The 19,861-nt window shown below is 51.2% G+C and overlaps 3 protein-coding genes across 3 annotated transcripts; all 3 read left to right on the top strand.

Moving 5' to 3' along the window:
* Positions 1 to 228: 228 nt before the first annotated feature.
* S100A4 (S100 calcium binding protein A4) lies at positions 229 to 2,424 on the top strand. The gene is made up of 3 exons (XM_081121165.1): positions 229 to 326; positions 1,186 to 1,341; positions 2,126 to 2,424. Exons 2-3 carry the CDS (start codon positions 1,201 to 1,203, stop codon positions 2,288 to 2,290), a joined length of 306 nt encoding a protein of 101 aa, XP_080977291.1. The 5' UTR covers positions 229 to 326; positions 1,186 to 1,200; the 3' UTR covers positions 2,291 to 2,424.
* A 2,130-nt stretch (positions 2,425 to 4,554) lies between these two features.
* S100A5 (S100 calcium binding protein A5) lies at positions 4,555 to 7,995 on the top strand. Its single transcript, XM_081121168.1, has 3 exons — positions 4,555 to 4,593; positions 5,826 to 5,977; positions 7,714 to 7,995. The coding sequence occupies exons 2-3, from the start codon at positions 5,840 to 5,842 to the stop codon at positions 7,855 to 7,857; spliced, it is 282 nt and encodes a 93-aa protein (XP_080977294.1). The 5' UTR covers positions 4,555 to 4,593; positions 5,826 to 5,839; the 3' UTR covers positions 7,858 to 7,995.
* Positions 7,996 to 8,665: 670 nt separating this feature from the next.
* LOC308549344 (protein S100-A6-like) lies at positions 8,666 to 10,165 on the top strand (the record flags this gene model as incomplete). Its single annotated transcript, XM_081121883.1, is given in 4 exon segments — positions 8,666 to 8,716; positions 9,445 to 9,507; positions 9,511 to 9,595; positions 9,975 to 10,165. Coding segments are annotated over 4 exon segments (390 nt in total).
* Positions 10,166 to 19,861: the final 9,696 nt, after the last annotated feature.

The following is a 19,861-nucleotide window of genomic DNA, read 5'->3' as shown; positions in this document are numbered from 1 at the left end:
CCAGGTCCCTAAAACTCAGGCTGCGCTGTGTACATTAGGGGTGCCCACCTCATTGAGGCCCCTTGCCTGTGCCCACTGGGACTTCCTCATTGTCCATTGTCTGTCTTTGACTCCTCAGGGCAGGGAGCTGTGTTTCCAGGCTGGGTTGGTGGAGGGGGCCCTGGCACGCACCACATTGGCCCAGGAGGGAGGGCTGTCTCCCGCTCTCCCCCGTCCTGCCATGGGCAGGGCCTGGCCGGGGTATAAATAGGTCAGACCGCTGGGCTTTCCCCACTCTTCCTGTCTCCCCAACCTTCTCTCTTCAGTGCTTCTTCTCTTTTGAACTGGTGAGTTGTGGTCACCTGACCGGAATGCAAGGGGTATCAGGCTGAGACTTGGGACAGGAACCGGGGAGGCTGGTGGGGGCCAGATGTGCTAAATGGGTCCAGATGTGAGATTCCAATGTGGAGGCTCTGGGGCGGAATGTATGCGTGCATGCCTGTGCATGTGCGAGAGGGAGAGAACAAAGAGAAAGATGCATGCACTGGCTGGATTTGAGCTATAGAATGTTTTTGCTATAGTATGTTTGGTGTGTATGTGACCTGTGGGTGAGTACGTTGGCTTGTGTTTGCTGGCTTGCATAAGCCTGTGGTGCATACTCCGGTGTGGGAAGCAAAGTGAAGGCAGAGGGCAACTGTGGGCTTTCGTCTGGTAGTGTCCCGTGAGCGTCTGTCCGGCACCCAGCAGCCCAGCCCAAGGGAGCTCAGCCTCCCCTGCATCCCTGCCTCTGCCACCTCACCCTGCCCCTCCCTACGCTATACTGCTGGTGTTTTCCGCTACAAACTCCTGGGCAGGCCTCCAGCAGCCTCGCCCTGCGCTGGGAGGGAGGAGAATGAGCTGGGCGGGCTGCTGTGGGCTGAGCTGTGGGACTGAATGGACGGAGTGAGGCCCTGGGAGCTGCTTGCTGCCTGAAATTCAGAGCCTGTGCAGCGGGCCCTGCAAGTGTTTGCTGTTGAAGCTCACATTTCCCACTGTGCACACCCTCCCCTCCAGGAGCTGAGCCCCACCTTTCTAGGCTTCCCCTTGTGGTGCGAGCAGAATGTCACCAAGTGCTCCTTGAGTGATGGGAGTGGGGTGGGGCATTCTAATTACATAGCTGGGGTGGGGTGGGGAAGATAAGGGTGCCTCTGTGACTCCCACCCCCAGATCTCGACTGCCACCATGACGTCCCCCCTGGAAAAAGCCCTGGATGCGATGGTGTCTACTTTCCACAAGTACTCGGGCAAGGAAGGTGACAAGTTCAAGCTCAACAAGTCTGAGCTAAAGGAACTGCTGACCCGGGAGCTGCCCAGCTTCTTAGGGGTGAGTGACTACTGCCTGGGAATGAGTCCTCCTCTTGGGTGGTCACCACAGAGGAGGGGTTAGGCCTTGGGAGGCACCAGTCTTTCTGTAGAGCAGTGGCTACAGCTGACATCTATCACCTAGTTGGGGAAGTCGAGGCAGACAGCTTGCTCTGATTGCCTGGGTTGGAAATAGAGTGAGTACCCCTACCTCTCACATCCTGGCGCCCAGCAGAAAGGTGGCTGAGAATGAACAGGTAGGTTACAGGCCAGACAATTGGCCAGGGGCTTTGTACAACTTAACTGAAGGGCAACTAAAGCTCAGAGAGGCTAAGTAACTTCCCAAGGTAATTAGTGTGCTAAGCTGAGACCTTCGAGCCAGGACAGTCCACCATCACTCCAGCAAAAAACAATTTTTGAGTTTCTATTAGGTTTTTAGATGTGAAATGTGAAGACACAGTTATGGAGACACTCACACGCCTGTTTCCCCTGATCAGTCACAATTTCCATCTGTATCCGACTCACTGCAGTTTATATAGTGCTTTCATGACCGTTGTGTCATTGGATTCTTAGAAAGACCTTGGGGGGAGATGTGCTCCCCTTTTCCAGTTGCATCCTGGCTTTCAGGTCTCCTCACCTGGGGGTAACCCACCCCCCGGCCTAGCTTAGCCCTGAGGCTTGGAGTTCCAAAGCTGGCCCCAGGGTGGCCGCGCCTCCCTGAGCCCCATCTGCAGGTGGGAACCTGGTCTGGCCTTGGCTCTGTCCCCTGGACCTCTGGTGTCTACATGTAGCCCCTTCCCCCGCAGAAAAGGACAGATGAAGCAGCATTCCAGAAGCTGATGAGCAACCTGGATAACAACAAAGACAACGAGGTGGACTTCCAGGAGTACTGCGTCTTCCTGTCCTGCATCGCCATGATGTGCAACGAGTTCTTTGAGGGCTTCGCGGACAAGCAACCCCGGAAAAAATGAGGGCTCCTCAGATGCGGTGGGGGCCTGCCAGCCTGGGCCTTCCCTGTGGGCAGTGGGCACAAAGCCTCACCCTGGCTCCTCCAGACATGTGTAGGATGCTGAGAAAGTTCAATAAAGATTCTTGGAAACTCTAAGACTGATGGTCTGAAAGATGCTGGGGGCATGGGGTGGGGGCTGAGGGGCATGGGGGTGGGGAGCGCTGCGAGTTGAGCTGCAATTTTGTGGAGAGAAGATTAGTGGAGGTGGGGGAGGGATGTGGTGCGACTCTGTGTGCGTGTGCGTGTGCGTGTGCGTGTGTGTGTGTGTGTGTGTGTGTGTGTGGGGCACAGTTGACTCTGATGGGACCAAAGGCTGATGAAGGGGGCCCCCAGGGGCTTGGAATGTCTTAGCGAGGGCACTCACCCCTCCCGCCTCTGCAGTGCTGTCTCTGGCAGGACCTGTAACTGAGGCTGGGATGGGTTGAAGGTTACATCTGTTCCTGGCTGGCGTTTGCAATGGAGTTTGTGCGTCCTGGGGGAATGGGCTGAGTCACGGGGAGGCCGGTGGAGGCCAGTGTGGGATTTGGAGGAGGGCCGAGTCCTGACAATCACAGCCCAGGCCCTGTCCTGCCACTACCTTCCAGCGCGTGGCTTAAACCCTCAGGGATGGACGAGTCCTTCCTGGACATGGTCGAATCAGAGAGGCGATGTGGAGGGAGACCAGCTGTTGGCAACAGCCTGAGAATATCGTCCTTCTTGAACCCCTGTCTCTGTCCCAAAGGTCCTGGGATGAGTGAGCTCTGTTATTAGTTAGCAATCATGTTCCTTCAGAGAAGGGCAAAGGACCTTGGAAGGGATGAGTGGATGACAGTGACTGGGGTGGGAAAGAGGGAGATGGTGAGAAGTGACCATACTTTTGAAGACAAAATTGCAGACATATGATCTGATATATAAAATTGAGCTTTATCCCCCATCCCTGAAAATATCAGGCATGGTGTTGCTTTTCCTTAGGTTAAAGGCTGGTGGCTACAGCCTCCGGTGGGCGGGATTGAGGTTAGCTTTCCAGGCCACACCTGGGCAGTGTGGGGACCTGTAAGGAAGAGCTGAGTAGAGGGCAGGTCCAGAGGCAGGGAGGGTTTGGTCCCTGGACCTTTCAAGCTTTCCCCTTTTCTTCTCATTACATTGTGTTTTTCTCTCAAGTTTCAGGAGAATGGGGTAGATGACTCAGATATTCCGTGAGTGTGACTACAGAGACTTTGGTAGAACTCTGGCCAAAAAAAGTTTTTCTCTCCCCCCTTCTCTCTCTGCCCTGCCCAAGTCTGCCCATCATCCTGGGGGTGCCCTCCCCTGAGCCTCCTCCTGCTTCCCTCGCCACCCTCGAAGCTCCTGTTGCCAGGCGACCAGTCCCTGCTGCCTCTCCAGCCTTGCCAGCTGGGGGTGGGAGTGGAGTGGGGCCAGCAGCGAGGACCCAGGCAACCTACGGTGGGGCTGCAGCAGCCATAGGGGCTGAGCCCCTAACTTGGTTCTGTTTTCAGACTTGGACTGATTGGTGGTAGAACAATGAATCTCTCCTAGGGTAAGGTAACTCTCCCTGACCCCTGACCCATTCATTACTGCACCTGGAACCTGCTTCCCACAATTGAAACCTTTACCAGATTACCAGGACCTACCCTTCCCTGGATCCCCTCCCCAATCCCTGATTCTCAGTCCTCAATTCCAAGTGTCTCTGACAATTCTTTCCCATGAAGTTGAGTGACAGAAGAAATCATTCATTTGAAAGCCCTTTAAAAACCTTAGGCTCCACACTAGCTAATGTCCTGGATCATGCCTTTGGCAAGAAACACCTTCCCCCACTAATTCCCGTATCCAGGTGTGTCTGCTCTTTTCTTGGTGAGGGTGGGAGCTCCCAAGTGGACAGCGGCCTAAGGGCATAGGAGATACCCTGTGTTTGGCCCACACCGCTTGGGTCTTCTTTCTAGGACAGCCTGTCTTCTCCTCTTTTGCCCTGCTGACCCACTAGATTGTGAATTCTGGTTTTTGGTTGGGAAAACAGTTTCTGGGGCTGAAGATGTATATGCCACGGTGGGATCAGTGTGCCCTGTCCCCTCTGTTTGGAAATAGGAAAGTGAGATTGGTAGAGGGAATTTCCTCCTGGCCTGTCTCAGGAGGCTCTGGTCTGGGTCTCCTCATGTCCCTGGCCCCTTCTCATTGGCCCTGCCCCTCCCCTGATTTCCTGGGGACTGGAGAGAGGGAATAAAGGCAGAGAGCAGTGGGAGGGAGCCTGTTTCTGCCGTGTGGATTCTCTGGATTGCTCCTCCTTCCTTGGTGAGTCCTACCTTCTGATCTCCCTGCTCATCGATATGGTGGAGCAAGCTGGGCAATGAGGCCAGACAGTGACAAGCCATGCTGACCTCCACCAAGGAAGGCCCAGCCCAATGAGTGAGAATGCGTTCAGGGCATTTGAACTGTGGCTTCCAGCATTTCCTGAGAAGGGCTCTGGGGGTGGAGGTGGGGATTGGAACCAGCTAGGACATTGCTGCCGTTGCCCAGAGGCCCTGGCCTCCACTGTAGTCCTGGCTGAGTCTCCTGGAGATGGGGAGAAGCAGAGGTTTTTGGGAGGTGGGAGGTGAATGAGGTCCAGTTCAAGAATCACTGGTGGTCTTTGGGCTGCAGGTGAGAGCCAGCAGCTTCTTCCTGTTTGCTCCAGACTCTGCAGAGATTTACCTGCAGCCTCCAAGTTCCTTGGGTGTTGCCTCCTTCCTCCGGAAGGGGGAAGTGGTTTTCAAGTCTGAGTCACGGGAGCTCCAGCTGCCTCTTTCCTTGGATGGGTGTGGCTGTGCTCATGAACTAGAGGGCCCCATCCAACGCAACCTCTGGATCTAGCTAGCTCTTATATGATCCTGGACATTTTAACAAGCCCATCCCCCCTGCTGCCTGTGGCCAGTCTGCATGTGCAGCTCTCTGGGCTACAGACTGGAGACCAGCTGGACAAGTCCAATCACTTCTGTTCCATTCCTGTTGAGACTTTATCTCCCAGTTCCAGCCCTAGCCCCCTCCAACCTCCAGACTCTCTCCTTGACCTGTTTCCCACTCCTATAATGGAACACTTCCCAATATCAGGAGATCTGGGCAGCCAGGCAAAGGAGGGTGACTAGGGTGAGGGCTGCCTCTGAAAATGAATGCCCAGGCTGGATGGGGCAGGGAGAAAATCCTGACCCCTTACCTGCTCCACCATCTATCATCAGTTCTTTTAGGGAGTTCATCTTGTCATTCTTCTGTCCCTAGAACCCTTTTCAACATTCTCCAAGCAGGGCAATGTGTGGTCTTCGGGGGCTGGTCAGTCTCACCACTCTGACTGTTCCAAATGAGCCTTGGGTCTCACTCGAACCTGCCTTGACACATTTGGTTCCACCTGTTTGTTGGTGGATTTTGGTCTCATCATGGATTCCAGTCTCTGGTCCTTGAGGGAGGGGTCTGGGAACTAGGCTAGTAATAGGAGGCAGCAGAAGGTCTGCCTTCCCTGGAAATGTGATCTGCCCCCTTCCTTTCCCCTCCAGAGTTGCACACCATCATGGAGACCCCTCTTGAGAAGGCCCTGACCACTATGGTCACCACTTTCCACAAATATTCGGGGAAAGAGGGCAGCAAACTGACCCTGAGTAGGAGGGAACTAAAGGAGCTGATCAAGAAGGAGCTGTGTCTTGGCGAGGTAGGTGGTTGTCCCCCCTAACCCCTGCCCCCCTCTCCAAAGTTCCAGTGCTCCCAGTGGGCACCATAGGAGGGGAGGTGAAAAAGAGGAAGCACTGATGTCACTGTCAGGGGGTCCCAGTGGAGTTGGGAGACTGGCCCTGCCTCCATAGAGACCCAGAGTGAGGGGACACACACCTACACTCAGGGTACTCTAGTCTCAGCCAGGAGCAGGGTGGACAAAAGGGACAGAAACCAAAGGAAGAGGGTGGGCATCTTGGGCCAACAGAACTCTAGACCTCTGCGCTGAGGGATGAGGCAGGTTTCACTGGGAAGAAGGAAGTTTGTGTGAGGGTTTAGAGAACAAAATCAAGGAACCTTTGATGTGGCCAGGCCCGCACGGTGGTGACAGAGCCTGCGTGAGGCACTGTAGGGGACGATGGGACCCGGGAGTCTAGGTGGAGCTGTGCAGAGCTCAAGGGCAGGGCCCCCACACGCAGAGCTCCCAGCTGGTGCTGACACAGGAACCAAAAGGATCGTGCTGCTAGTCTGTGCACACAGGGTTGGAACGAGAAGGAACTGATTCTTACCAGATGCAGATGGTGGGAGGGAGGCGACTGATGGAGCGGAAGGCCTAAGAGGTAGTTATAATATTATTTTACAGTAAAAAAAATAAAATAAAGATCGAAGTTCAGGTACATTATATGACTTGTCTAGGAATATCCAGCTTGTGAGCCTGAGCTGGGATTCCAGGCCAGGCCTGTGGATCTCTCTCCCCGTTTCCTTTAAAATGCAGCCTGGGTGCATCTCCTGTCATATCCTGAACCCTGGTGGGCCTCTGCAGAGGGAAGCTCCCCGAGCGTGCTGCTATGGGCAGGGGACTGAAGCAGATGTGGGTGTCACCGGGCCTGCTCTCTGGCCTTCCTGCCAGGTTCTCTGCATCCTGGAGTTAATGAGGGCAGAGGGAGGGGCCGCAGGTCCAGTAGGGGCTAATTACAGGAGGACAGAAGCCCTGGGGAGGGACTGGCTATAACTGGAGCCCAGACTGGGGACAAGGATTGCATCACAGAGAGCTGTTTCCATCTCTGTATGTCCCAACGTCCTGTGTCCCATGGAAAAGCTGGAGCTGGGGGCAGTGAAGAGGGGAGGGCAGGATGTCCGTGTTTTTTTTCTGTACCAATCAAGGGCCCTGTCTCCATTCTCTTGGTGGAGCTGTGCTGGGAGGGCAGGGGATCAGACAGAGATTACAGTTGGGCGCCAGGCACTCATCTCCATACAGCTGTCCTGCAAATTCTCCTGGCAGTGAAAGGACACCATGGCTTTTCAGCTCCAACACACCACTGTCATAGAGAGATGTGCAGTCTGGGTCAATCCTCAACTATTCCCTATAGGGACAGAATAAGTTAGAGACTAGGATCATGCTCAATGCCATATTGTCACCAAGCTGTTACTATCAGGTGTTGTATAAAATCTAGATTATTATTTGTTTGGATGCTCGAAAGTGGTGAGGGAAAGCGAGGGATGCCTTGCCTTCCTATTGTAATTGAAGTTCAGATGTCAGGTGCCCACGCCCCTGCTTGGTGCCAGGCCCTGTTGGGTTGTGAGCTGGGGGAGACTGAGGGTCGAGATGCTCAGAGTGTTGCTGACCCAGCTGAGGATCACCCTGAGGCTGCCTTCCCAGGGGATGGGAGGCACCGTGCAGTGGTGGGGAAGGGCCAAGAGGGGTGCTGACTTTTCCCTCTACCTGGGCCCTCCAAGAAGATGCAGGAGAGCAGCATTGATGACCTGATGAAGAGCCTGGACAAAAACAGCGACCAGGAGATCGACTTTAAGGAGTACTCGGTGTTCCTGACCACACTGTGCATGGCCTACAATGACTTCTTCCTGGAGGACCACAAATGACCTGGCTCAGCCCCTGCCCCAGCCTCTACAGCTCCCCTCACAGGTGATTTGTAGCCCTGTGCCCTCTCTCCCTCCCAGGTGGACCTTGTTCCAGCTTTCCCCTCCAGCAGAAGAAATAAAGATTTTCCATGCCAGGTGTCTGGAGGCTGGTTTGAAGATGTTTTGTCCACCTTGGCTGGGGGTGGGGTGGGGCAAACAGAGCTTCTCCTTGAGTGGGTTGAGAGCCTCTGGGTGTTAGGTTCCTGGGCTGCCACTCCACTCCCTGGTCTTCTTCACTGTGGACGTCACTGAGCTTATCGGGGCTTAGTTTTGCCCTTCTGGAAAGTGGGGAGGTGGGGCCAGGTTTTTGCTTGCCTTCCATCGATGCTAAGATCCACAGAAAGCTAAGGGGGAAAGTGCTTTGAGAGTGAGGACACTGGGAGTCACTGGGGGGTGGTTTCTGAAGGCAGTGGTGGACAAGCCAGTCTGACTTGTCACCAGCTCACAGGAGGTCACCCTGACAACACTAATAAGAAGGGCAAACTAGCCCTGGCTAGAGTGGCTCAGTGCCTGCGCAACAGAGGGTCTTGGGTTCGATTCTCAGTCAAGGGCATGTACCTGGGTTGCAGGTTCCATCTGTTTCTCTCTCTCCCCGCACCCTTTCCAGTCTCTAAAAATCAATGGAAAAAATATCCTCACTCCTTGGGTGAGGGTTAAAAAAGGGGGGGGGGCAAACTTGGCAGCACCCTTGTCTCTCCCCCATTTCCCCCTCTTTGGCAGCGAGTCCCACCTCAGTCATTACCTTTCAGTGGGGGGTAAATAACTAATGATGCTTACAGACTGGCTCATTAACCTGGAAAATGTCCAGGTGGAATGCCAGGTAGGCGGGGAAGGGAGTTGGATCGTGGCAGAAATTTATTTTTGCTGGCAGATAGGTGTTGTAGAAATCCGTTAAGTCATATCCTGTACACCACTGGCTACTCTCCCCACTCCCGTATCTAGGTTTGAGCTGAGCACCCTCTGGGGGGCACCCTTTTCCACCCTCTTCTCCCTACACATAGACACACACTGCTCTGGCTCTCCACCTCCTTCCCTCTGTGTCACACTGAGCAGAAGTCTCCACTGGGTCCCCCATCTTCCCGCTAGCCACCCCCACCCAGGACAGCCCCGGGGCAGGAGGCATGAAAACTTTAGTGGGCCGGTGGGTGTTGTGCAAACCGAGGGGTGGGGTGTGGCACGAACCTGGCTGGTGCTACTCAGTGCATCCCCTCCACCGCTCCCGTCGGCTTGGCTGCAGCTACAGGGTGAGTTGTGGCCTTGTCAGCAGTCCCTCGGCGGCCAGGGGCTGGTGCAGCGACCCCTCCTCCTCAGCTCTGGTCCCCCTCAGGCCACTGATCTCTTGGCCCTAGAATCTGCCCCCTTCCCCCCCTTCAAGCCCTGGGTGGTCTCCGAATGTCCCGGGTGTGTGCCTGAGGCTGGGTGGTTCAAGCAGGCTAGTCAAAGGGAATGGAGGGTGGTGGGGACAGAGCTCTTGGGGTGTGTGGGTGAGTTAGATGGCCCTGCAGCTCATGGCACTGACCAGTCCCTCTGCTCCAACTCTGAGTCCAGTCCTCAGCCACAGCAGCCTCCTTGGATCAGGTCATTAGCCTCCTCGTGTCCATCTTCCACAAGTAGCCTGGCAGGGAGGGTGACAAGAACTCCCTGAGCAAAAGGGAGCTGAAGGATTTGATCCAGAATGAACTGTTCATTGGTGAGGTTTGTGAGTGGCCCCCTAGACCTCCTCTTCCTACCTCTTGTCCTTTAGAATCAGGATTAGGAGAGGGGGAGGTGCCAAGTGCATCCGACTCACATTTATCACATTCTGGGCTCCTAGTTCACATGCCTTACTGAGCCCATTGGTCCACTCCCCTGAGGGGGTGGGGGTACTCTCAGCCTGGTACTCACTCCCACTGAGTGAGGGGCAGGAGCAGAGGAGAGGTAAAGCCAAGTGAACCCGAGGTGGACTTATGTCTTTGGTGACAAGTGAGCACCCCCCTGAGCCACTGATATGAGTGAGAGCTGCCTGGGAGGGAGAAAGGGAGAGCACCCAGGTTCTCATAACCATTGACTCTGGATTTCTCATCCTAACACACTAGAAGCTGCAGATTCCGAAACCGGAACGCTAATGGCCAACCTGGACCAGAATAAGGACCAGGTGGTGAACTTCCAGGAATATGTCACTTTCCTGGGGGCCTTGGCTATGCTCTACCATGAGGTTCTCAGTGGCCAAAAAGAAATCGGACAAGTGGTGGCACCAAGTCAAATTCAGTGGTGGATAATTGTACAATAAACGCATATATATTTGTCAAATCTCCTCCTGTGTCCTGGCTTCCCGATGACTTCTCCTTCCTCCTCTGCTTGGTGCTGTACCAGCTGGCAGAGGGTTGTTCAGTCACCTCTGGGAGTGACTCAGTGACTCACGAGTCAGGGGAACTGATGGGAAGGCCCGTAAGATGATGCTAAGTTCACTGCAGCTGCCCATGCCCTGGCCCAGGGGGGAGGCACGCTTCAGGAGCCCTGCGTTCAGGCAGAGGGTCCTTTACGTTGGGGCGGTGGTCGGAGGAGCTGGCAGCTGCACGAACACACGAATCACAGAGTCCGCACACCCATGGGTTGGGGTGGGGTCCCTGGGACTGGGCAAACTGCAGCTTTAAGCCTTTCTGCCAATATCGAGACCTGCCCATCCCTGCAGACTCAGCAGAAGGAGTCAACTGGGTTATTCCCTGGAGCCAAGCCTGACTCTCGGCCCCCATCAGGGAGGATGACTAATTGTCGGAGCCCATTGTTTGCATTAGTGTTTTCAGGCAGGGCGTGGAGGCGGGGCAAACGGGTAAACTGTGCGTCAGGGTGTGCAGCCTTTGTCACAGTTCTGTCCTCTCCAGGCCTAGTCTGAACCAGGCGAGTTCCTCTGTATGTTCTGGGGACCTCAGAGGAAGACCATGTCCTCCTTCCCCTCTTACCTACCTCCCCATTTTCCTGGGGGCCCAGCTTAGTGGAAGTAGGTCTTCTTCCTCCACTGGGTGGGGTGAGTGAACAGTCCTGAGAAGGCTGGAAGCTCCACCCTTTGGAGTTGTCTCCTCTGCCCCTCAGGGAGTAGAAACTTGCATGGCTGGACAACTGGAAGGGACCCGGGGCCTGAGTCCTGGTCTGCCCAGTCACGTCCACGCCTTGGCTCTATTCAACTCCCTTTGGAAAAACCTCCTGGCCTGTGGTGGCCGGTTATTTGGGGCATGGAGCGAGCGCCCTCGTGTGGGCAGAAAGCAGGACAGGGTGGGCAGATTGGGTTAGTTTTCTTGAACCCCTGGGGAGAGGTGAGTGGTGGTGGCACCACAGCCCTGGCCATCGGGGAGACCTTCCTGTGAAGAGGAAGACAGGACTTGAAAGCCCAGGAAATTTATTTTAAAATTCCACTGAATCTTTTTTGAAGAGAAGAAATAATTGCACTTTGTAACTTCTTACTGGTTTTTAATGTGGACAGACAGGGCAACAATGTGGACAGAAGAAACCCGTATATTTGGTGTCCTTTACTTAGCTTTTTTTCACCTGTTCCAAGTGGGCCTGTCAACACGTGACATGAGGCTCTGTCTGCTTTGGATAGACTCATCTAGAGTTTGTAAACAGGCACATCTATGAAAATGAATCAATAAAGTATTTTAAATTAAGGCGTACCTGGCCAGATAGCTCAGTTGGTTAGAGTGTCACCCTGATATGCCAAGGTTGTGGGTTCGATTCAAATCAGGGCACATAAAGATTGAGTGTGCAACCGAGGTACATGCCCCTTGATGGAAATTGAACCTGAGACCCTTCAGTCCGCGGGCCGAAGCTCTAACCACTGATCCAAACTGGCCAGGGCAACCTTCTCCCTTTTAAAATAAGGTCAGCCAACCCTGGTCGGGTGCTCAGTTGGTTAAAGTATTGTCCTGATACTTTAAGGTCACGGGTTTGATCCCCAGTCAGGGCACATACAAGAATCAACCAAAGAATGCATAAATAAGTGGACAAATCAATGTCTCTCTCTCTTTCTCTCTCTCTTGAATCAATGTTAAAAAAAATGACAGCTATTTTTAATGCCTCAAAAAATTGGGTTGACACCTAAATAACATCATAGTTTGATCTATTTATTTAAACCCTCTTTTTGAAATTTAAGAGACGAATTAAATATGTTTTCCATTCATTCTACCTAATTTTATAGTCAATTTAAAAAATTATTTGTGTAAAAATTTATTTAGAAGTATTAAAGGATCCTCATTTCAGCCATCTTGGTGTTAATGGGAATCATTAATGGTCATTAATGGTCAGGGCACATACAAGAATCAACCAGTGAATGCATAAATAAGTGGAACAACAAATAGATGATTCTCTCTCTAAAAATCAATAAATAGCCCTGGCTGGTTTGGGTCAGTGGTTGGAGTGTCGGCCTGCAGACTGAAGGGTCCTGGGTTTGATTCTGGCCAAGGGCACGTACCTCAGTTGCAAGCTCTGCCCCAATGGGGGCGTGAGCGGGAGGCAACCAATCAATGTGTCTCTCTCAGGTCGATTTGTCTCTCTCTCTCCCTTCCACTCTCTCTGAAAAGCAATGGAAAAATATCCTCAGGTGAGGGTTAAAAAATAAAAATAAAATAAGATAAAAATCAATAAATAAAAATTAAAAAAAAGAAAATTTCTTCAAGTCAACTGGTAGAGAGCTAAATTCTTTTTAATGGCTGTATATTATTCCACAGCATTTAAGCACCACAATTTTTCTGATCATTTCCTATGCCCCTAATCATGGCATTTCCTACCCCCATTTTTTCACTAAAAACAATAATAATATCACTGAATAAACATCTTTGTATACAAGTTCTTTTTTTTTTTTTTTTCAAATTATAAGAGAAAGTTTATTTAGAAAGTTATGGAGGTAATAGAATTGAGTCAGCTGGGCTGTGTAGGCTCAGGGCCCTTGCAGCTTAGGAGAGAGAAGGGAGAAGGGAAAGGCCTGGGTGCGCTCCTGAGAGGGAGAGCGCGCTGTAGACACATTCTTAAGGACTGATGCTTTTATTTCTTTAGTACAGAATCCCAGGAGTGAAACTGCTCAGTTGAAGGATATATGCATATTTAATTTAAATAGCTATTGCTATATTACTTTCCACCAAGGCATTAACAATTTACACTTCCCATTAGTAGGAAATGAGAGCAGCCTTTCCGAGCATGGACAGCCTTAGGCGGTATGACTTTAAAAACTGTCAGCCAGTTTGATAGGAACTACAAAAGCTCTAGTGAATCCCCACAGGGGTTTCCCCATGGTGGGGTGCTGGCTCAATGGGGAGTCTCCTGGCCCCTTACCCCATTTCCACCAGAGCTCCATATGTTTTCATATATCAGCCCCCCCCCCTGAGGCTTTATTTTAATAAATGGTTCTAAAGGAACATTTGAAAACCCTGTCTCTGAGCTATGTGTGTGGGGTGGGTATTGAAGATTTTGAATATGGTGGTGAAAGCCTGGACTTCAAAGAGATCTGGAGCTTGGGAAGGGGCACTTGGAGTGGGGGCAGGCCGCCCCACGAGGAAGCCGGTGGACCACGCAGGTGGGGTAGTGACGCCTGACCTGGAGCGCAGTGCCGCCGCAGGAAGAGGGCAGGCAGGTGTGCAAAGACGAACATCTAGGATCCATTGGATGTGAGGGAGGCTGGGTGGAGGTGTAGAGTCTAGGATACCCCTGGCTGGCGCCAGCTGGCCAGGAGGCCTGTGATGGCACTCCCAGAGATAGCACCTCAGTCCTCCTGGCATCTTGGGACTTACCTAGGAACCTAGTCCTGGAGTGCAGGGACACACCCAGAGGAGCCAAAGAGAAGCTGGGTGCGGGAAGGGAAGGTAGGGAGGGCCCTTGCCCCACTCCTCAGGAAGACCAGTCTCAGCATAACCAGACCCTCCTGCCTCCAGGCTCAGTTTGGGGTTTTCAGATGGGGCAAGTCCCAGGCAGTTCCTGATGCTCCTTCAGTGCACATCTCTTTTCCCTCCTCTCACAATTCTTTGAGTCTCCTAACTTTAAAAATAAATAAATTTATTGATTGATTTTAGAGAGAGAGGAATGGAGGGGAGAGAGAGAGAAACATTGATTTATTGTTCCAGTTATTATTTATGCATTCATTGGTTGATTTTTGTATGTGCCCTTACGGGGGACTGAACGTGCATCCTTGGTGTATTAGGAAAATGCTCTAAGCAACTGATTACCCAGCCAGGGTACTGAGTCTCCTAACTTATCCCTTGGTACACTCCACTACTCTTTTTTAAAATTTTTATATTTATTGATTTCAGAGAGAGGAAGGGAGGGGGAGAGAGATAGAAACATCACTGAGAGAGAAACATTGATTGGCTGCCTCCTGCATGCCCCCTACTGGGGGTCAAGCCTGTAACCCATACATGTGCCCTGACCAGGAATCAACCGGTGACCTCCTGGTGTATGGGTTGACGCTCAACCGCTGAGCCACACCAGCCAGGCCACCACTCTTCTTATATAAGGACATCCCAGTCTTTAGTCCCTTGGCACTTTAGAAAGCTAATAGAGCTTTCCTGAGCCAGGCTTTGCCAGCTCTGGAGGGTTCCCAGGATGGGGATGTCGATGTGTGCTCTGACCCATTCTTTCTCTCCAGGCTCTGACTGATTTCCTCGCGAATTACCTGGAAGCACTTCCACCAGCCCTTGGTCCTTTTGCTCTGGGGACTCTTTCCTCCAAAGAAAAATATTAAACATTATATTTTATGACTGTGTTGGTATAAAGATAAATGCAAACCAAGATGGATTAATTATTCTATATTTATTATTATATTAAAATTTTTGTGTGCTGTTAAAAGAAATGAAAACATTTTTGAGATCCTTCCTTCCCACAGTGCCTCCTGTGGGATGGATGTCGCCACCTGGAGGCCAGAACTCAACATACAGAGTATTTTCTTAAAAAATTGCCTAGTCTCTTTTTTTTTTTTTTTAACAGCTCTTTGAGGCATTGAAGTTAAGATCTTGAACTCCCATGTTCATTTGCAGCATTACTCACAATATCCAAGATATGGAAACAATCTAATTGTCCATCATGGATGAATAGAGATGTGTGTGTGTATATATATATGTGTATACACACACACACACACACATATAAATATATAGATGAATGTTATTCAACCATGAGGGAGAAGGAAATTGTCATTTGCAACAATGTAGATGAACCTCCTTGAGCACATTTTGCTAAGTAAGATGTCAGGCAGAGAAAGACAAGTACTGTATATCTCACTTATATGTGGAATCTAAAAAAGTCATACTCAGAGAAAAGATCAGAGTGGTGGTTACCAGGGCTTAGAGGGTTGGGGAAGTGGGGAGATGTTGGTCAAAGGCTACAAACTTCCAGTTATAATATTAACAAGTTTGGAGGTCTAATGTGTGCCATGGTGGTTAGAGCTAATAATACTGTATGGTGTACTTGAATGTGCCCTTTGAGTATGATGTTCATCCTCCCTTGTTACTGGACAGTTAACCTGCAGCCACTCTGTTCCACTAACCCCTTAGCTGGCCTGAGGAACCCAGGAGGAGTGGCTATGGCCCTAACCATAGAGTGACCTGCAGGAAGCTCCCAGTTCAAGGGATGAGGACCCAGTCCTGCTCTGAGAGGGAGACAGCCCCTACCCACTGGAGTTGTTGGTCTAATGGTAAGATAGGGCTTCTCTCCAGGTGGGTCAGAGAGAGCCCAAAATGGATCCCTCCCTTGCCCTTCCAGTCTGATGCCAAGAAGATAATGATGTGTCCTTGGCCTCCTGGGGGCAGTAGTTGGAGGGTGGGGCAGAAAAGCAGGCAGGACAAAGGCAGCCGGCTGCAGAGCAGTCCAGGGCCATTGCCAAGATAGGCCAGGAGGGGGCAGTGGCATTCCTTCTGTAGGAGAGAGGGCAGGTGGAGGAGGGAGGGAGCAAGGAGGGAAATGGTTCAGATTTAGGAGGCTCTCAGAAAGGGGGTGGAGAATGGCTTGGTGGAAGCTGGTGGACGCAAAGGTGAGGGGAGCTAGCAAGGTTCCCACCCTGCTTCACATCTGGAATTGGGAGCGGAGGGTTGCATGGTTTCCTGGCTGCCCCACGCAGGGCTCTGCTCACTAGAAATTTGTAGCTTCTGTTTTACTGGATCCTGAGTAGGCCAGGTTGACTTTTCCTCCATCTCCACCTTGCTCCTAGTAACACCTGCTTTTGATGAAGAATATACTCTTCTAGTGCATTCTGCCTTTGATCTCAGGAAAGTTTGCTGGCTTTCTTTCTTGACTTCTGAGAGTCTTCCCTGAGACTCTCCCTTACAAATATTTAGCAACATCATTGACATTCATGAGTACACTGCATGTTTTTCACTTGTGTTTTGTTTTGGATGAAAATTGAGGAAAAAGATTGAATTTCCATGTAACTCATGGTATAGGACAGATATTTCATGCACGAAAACAGCCTCCAGAGGCCAAGATGAACAAGAGAGTGTTATGTCTCCCGAATTTGTAGAAGTCTTGGGAAGGGCTTTGGGCATATGTGGATGGAATCTGCACAGAAGTGGTGGTGGCAACAGACAGGAAGACCCCGTTGACATTTAGTTAACAAATGCAATTTAGAAATTTTAATGTATAGATTCTGGTTGAGAAAAACATATAAACTTAAAACATTTTGGAAGTACGTGCTGGAAAAGTTTGAAATGGCTGGAGACGGTGTTTGTGGTATTATGGATGGATGATGCTCTAAGCGACTTTCAACATTTTTCATCTCATGGTACACATAAACTGCTAAAATTCCTCCACCAAAAAATGTATTATATTTTTTGCCAATCTGACCAAAAAAAGAAGGTATAATTTTTTTTTTTTTTTTTTAGCCTTCACCTGAGGATATTTTTTCCATTGCTTTTCAGAGAGAGTGGGGGAGAGAGAGAGAGAGAGAGAGAGAGAGAGAGAGAGACGGATTAACTGGTTGCCTCCCACACAGCACACATGTGCCCCGACCAGTGCCAAACTGGTGAGGGCAAAAATAGGTATAATTTTGATTCGTTCATGCCAGATGGCTATGCTTGTGTTGGCTGTTGTCATTTTTTTATTTGACAATCTAAGGGAAAAGAGGTCAGCGCCCCTGACTAAATAGTCAGGTATTGCATGTTTCAAAAATCCTTGTGGTCCGCCGGTGAAAATTGCTGCTCCAAGACCTGTGAACAGCAAACACCAGATGCTGCCCGGGTTTGTTAAAGGCCTCAGTTGCTATTTCTGGGATGTGCTTCTTTGGATGGTGGCAGATTGGATCTGCATTGGGAAGGCACTGGAAATCATGCTGCTCACAAATAAAATTGTTGTGAACCTGTCCTTTGGGTCAGGATTGAAACAGGCAGAGATTTGCTCGCACGTGCTGGAGAATCTTTAAGCCAGTTTCCTCTGGGGCCATGACTCAGGGAGTAGGGTCCTGGTTTTTCTGACAGTCAATAAGCGTTCATGGCAGTTAAATGGTGATGACTGTCATTAGGGGGCCAATAATGTGGGAGGAAGTAACATCTCAAGCTGTGGTGGAAAAAGTCTTGCTGTGGTTAGGGAGGCTTTGCAGAGCGAGCGGGACTTGCTCTGGGCTGGGAAGGTGGAGGTCCTGGGTGGGAGAAAGAAAGAGGGAGGCATCCCCGGGGGGGGGGGAGAGCTCGGAGGAGGGCGTGGGGTGGGACTGTGAGACCTGTCACACCACAGCCAAAGTGAACTGGAGGGGCTGTGGAAGGCCTTGAATGCAAGGACATAGAATAACCAATTTAAAGTGAACTATAAATAGAGGGTTATTATCTTATATCACAAAACATCTAGATGTCAGAGGTTCCTGGTTTGGTTAATTCTGCTGCTCACCTGTGCCAATTACTCTGCAATTCTTTTTGCTCCCCTCAAAATGCTCCAGCGGCAACAAGCATAGCTCCTCCAAAGACAATAGCTAAAGTAAGAAGGGAGGGCAGGGGACACATTCTTCCAATATCTTTTTCTTACGAAAGCAGGGAATCTTTCTCATAAACTCTCCAGAAGACTCCTTAGGATCACTGGCCAGACCACCGGCCCCTTCCAGATGTAAAGGGAGCTTTGAAATGTTTTTGGTATTTCAGCTTTTGTCATGGAAGGGGGAGGGGACTGGTGGATGGTTGGCCACTGCTGCGAACCCCAAGGGTGAAGGGGCCTCGGAGTTGCTACAGAGGAGAGGGCGAAGACCAAGTCCTTGGGGCTTGCAGGAGGAAGAGGAGAGCTCTTGGGGTTAGAAATGGCCTATAGGTTGGGCTCCAAAGCATAACTGGGCTGTGTATTGGGTGTGAGGAACACCCCACCCGCATGGCACCGGTACTGGGGTTTACTTAAATCCGAGATCAAAGCCACCTCAGTCTCTCTTCTTCCTTTTGCCAGTTTCAACCTCAAGGACCCACCTTGAACCCACAGGGTGGAGGCTGGCATTGTATTGTTGTGTCCTGCTCTGTGGGGAAAAGCCCCTGGAGGCCAGACACTCCTGGACATGGGTGGAAATGAAGAACTGGGACCAGAACACATCTCTCTTTCCTGAATTTCCAGATTGGAACATCTTGTCCTTAGCAGCAGGAGGAGAGCAGCGCAGGTGGAGCAAATAGCAGAAACCTGTCTGATGGGGAAGAAGGAGCCCCGCCCTCAGGCAGTTCCCTTCTTTGAGGGGACATGGGGACCCAGGGCTCTGTCTGATAAGGCCTGAGCTGAAAGTCAAGGGCCTCACTGTGGGGAGCCTTTGTGGGGACCATGAATCTGGATGGGGGTGCTAGATGGAGGGAGGGGCCAGGTGTACTCAGCAGGGAAAAGGTCTAACAGGAGGATTCAAGGAATGGACCCAAAAGAGGAGAGTTTAGGAGCAAAATAGCAAGTCTCCTAAAGTCAACCCATTTTGTCACCTCAGGAGTTCCCAGAACCCCTGTGGGGCCAGTGGGCCTGAGTGGGGACCTTTCCCTCCCTCTATACCTGGAACACTGTCCTGGGCAGGGCTGTACCCCAGGGCCTGGACTGAGCACGGAGCTGGATGGAGGTGAGGTGACTCACCTTAGGCTTGAGATGGGGCCTTTAAACATGCTTGGGGGTGAGGGTGCATTTTCCTGCAGAACCCCCTAGGACGTCCCACCCCAAAGCCCCACCTCAGTGCCCCCTTATCCAATCTTGGGGTCAGGAAACTACTTGCTTGTCAACTAAATGGTCAGCAAATTGCATAAGTATTGCCTCTCTCAGGAGTAAATAAGGCCCCCACATTGTCAAAAGGGCACGAGTGCCAGGGTTAGGGTTCAGGACTCTGTTAAGACTTGGTTCTGCCCCTCACCAGCAGTGCAGCCTTGGGTGTCACTTGATCTCTCTTGACCTGGGTCTCACCACCTGTAAACCAGCAGCATTCCCAGGCTGTGGGGAGACTGACGACAGCTGGAGCCACAGCTCAGCCTCTGCGTGACTTCAGAAAGATTAACCTCTTTCAGTCTTTGGTGTCCTCACCCAGAAATGGGCACTGGATTGTTTAGAGTTAAAGCAGCGCCTGGCACCTAGTTGGCACTCTGTGAATGTTAATTCCCCCTTTTTCTGGATGAATTCTGCACATGCTATTGTGCTAACTTTTGACAGGTGCAGAGTTAGCAGCAGCAGCTGTGAAAAAACAAAACAAAAGGAGACATCTCATTGAGTCATTAAGAGGGATTAGCATTTGACTGTGGGGATGGCTCAGAAGTGGAGTCAGATCAAGATGACTATTGTCCTGAGACTAGATGGGATTAAGAGGGTTTATAATCTGAGAAGGGCTACCAGGACTGAGGTGAGAATTAATCTCCAGAAAGGAAGCCCACCTGGTGGCCTTTCAGACACTCTGACAGGCTTGATCTGTCCCTCTGCCCGCCTGAGACACAGGAGGAAAGCCGAGTGGGTGAGAAATGGGGGAACAGTCTCTGTTCCTCTTTTAGCAGTTCTGCACCTGCTCGCACCTGGGTCCAGAAGGAGGACAGCT

The sequence above is a fragment of the Miniopterus schreibersii genome, assembly GCF_964146895.1.
Source record: "Miniopterus schreibersii genome assembly, chromosome: 19".
NCBI lineage: Eukaryota > Metazoa > Chordata > Mammalia > Chiroptera > Miniopteridae > Miniopterus > Miniopterus schreibersii.
This window is presented reverse-complemented; position numbering and strand designations above follow the sequence as displayed.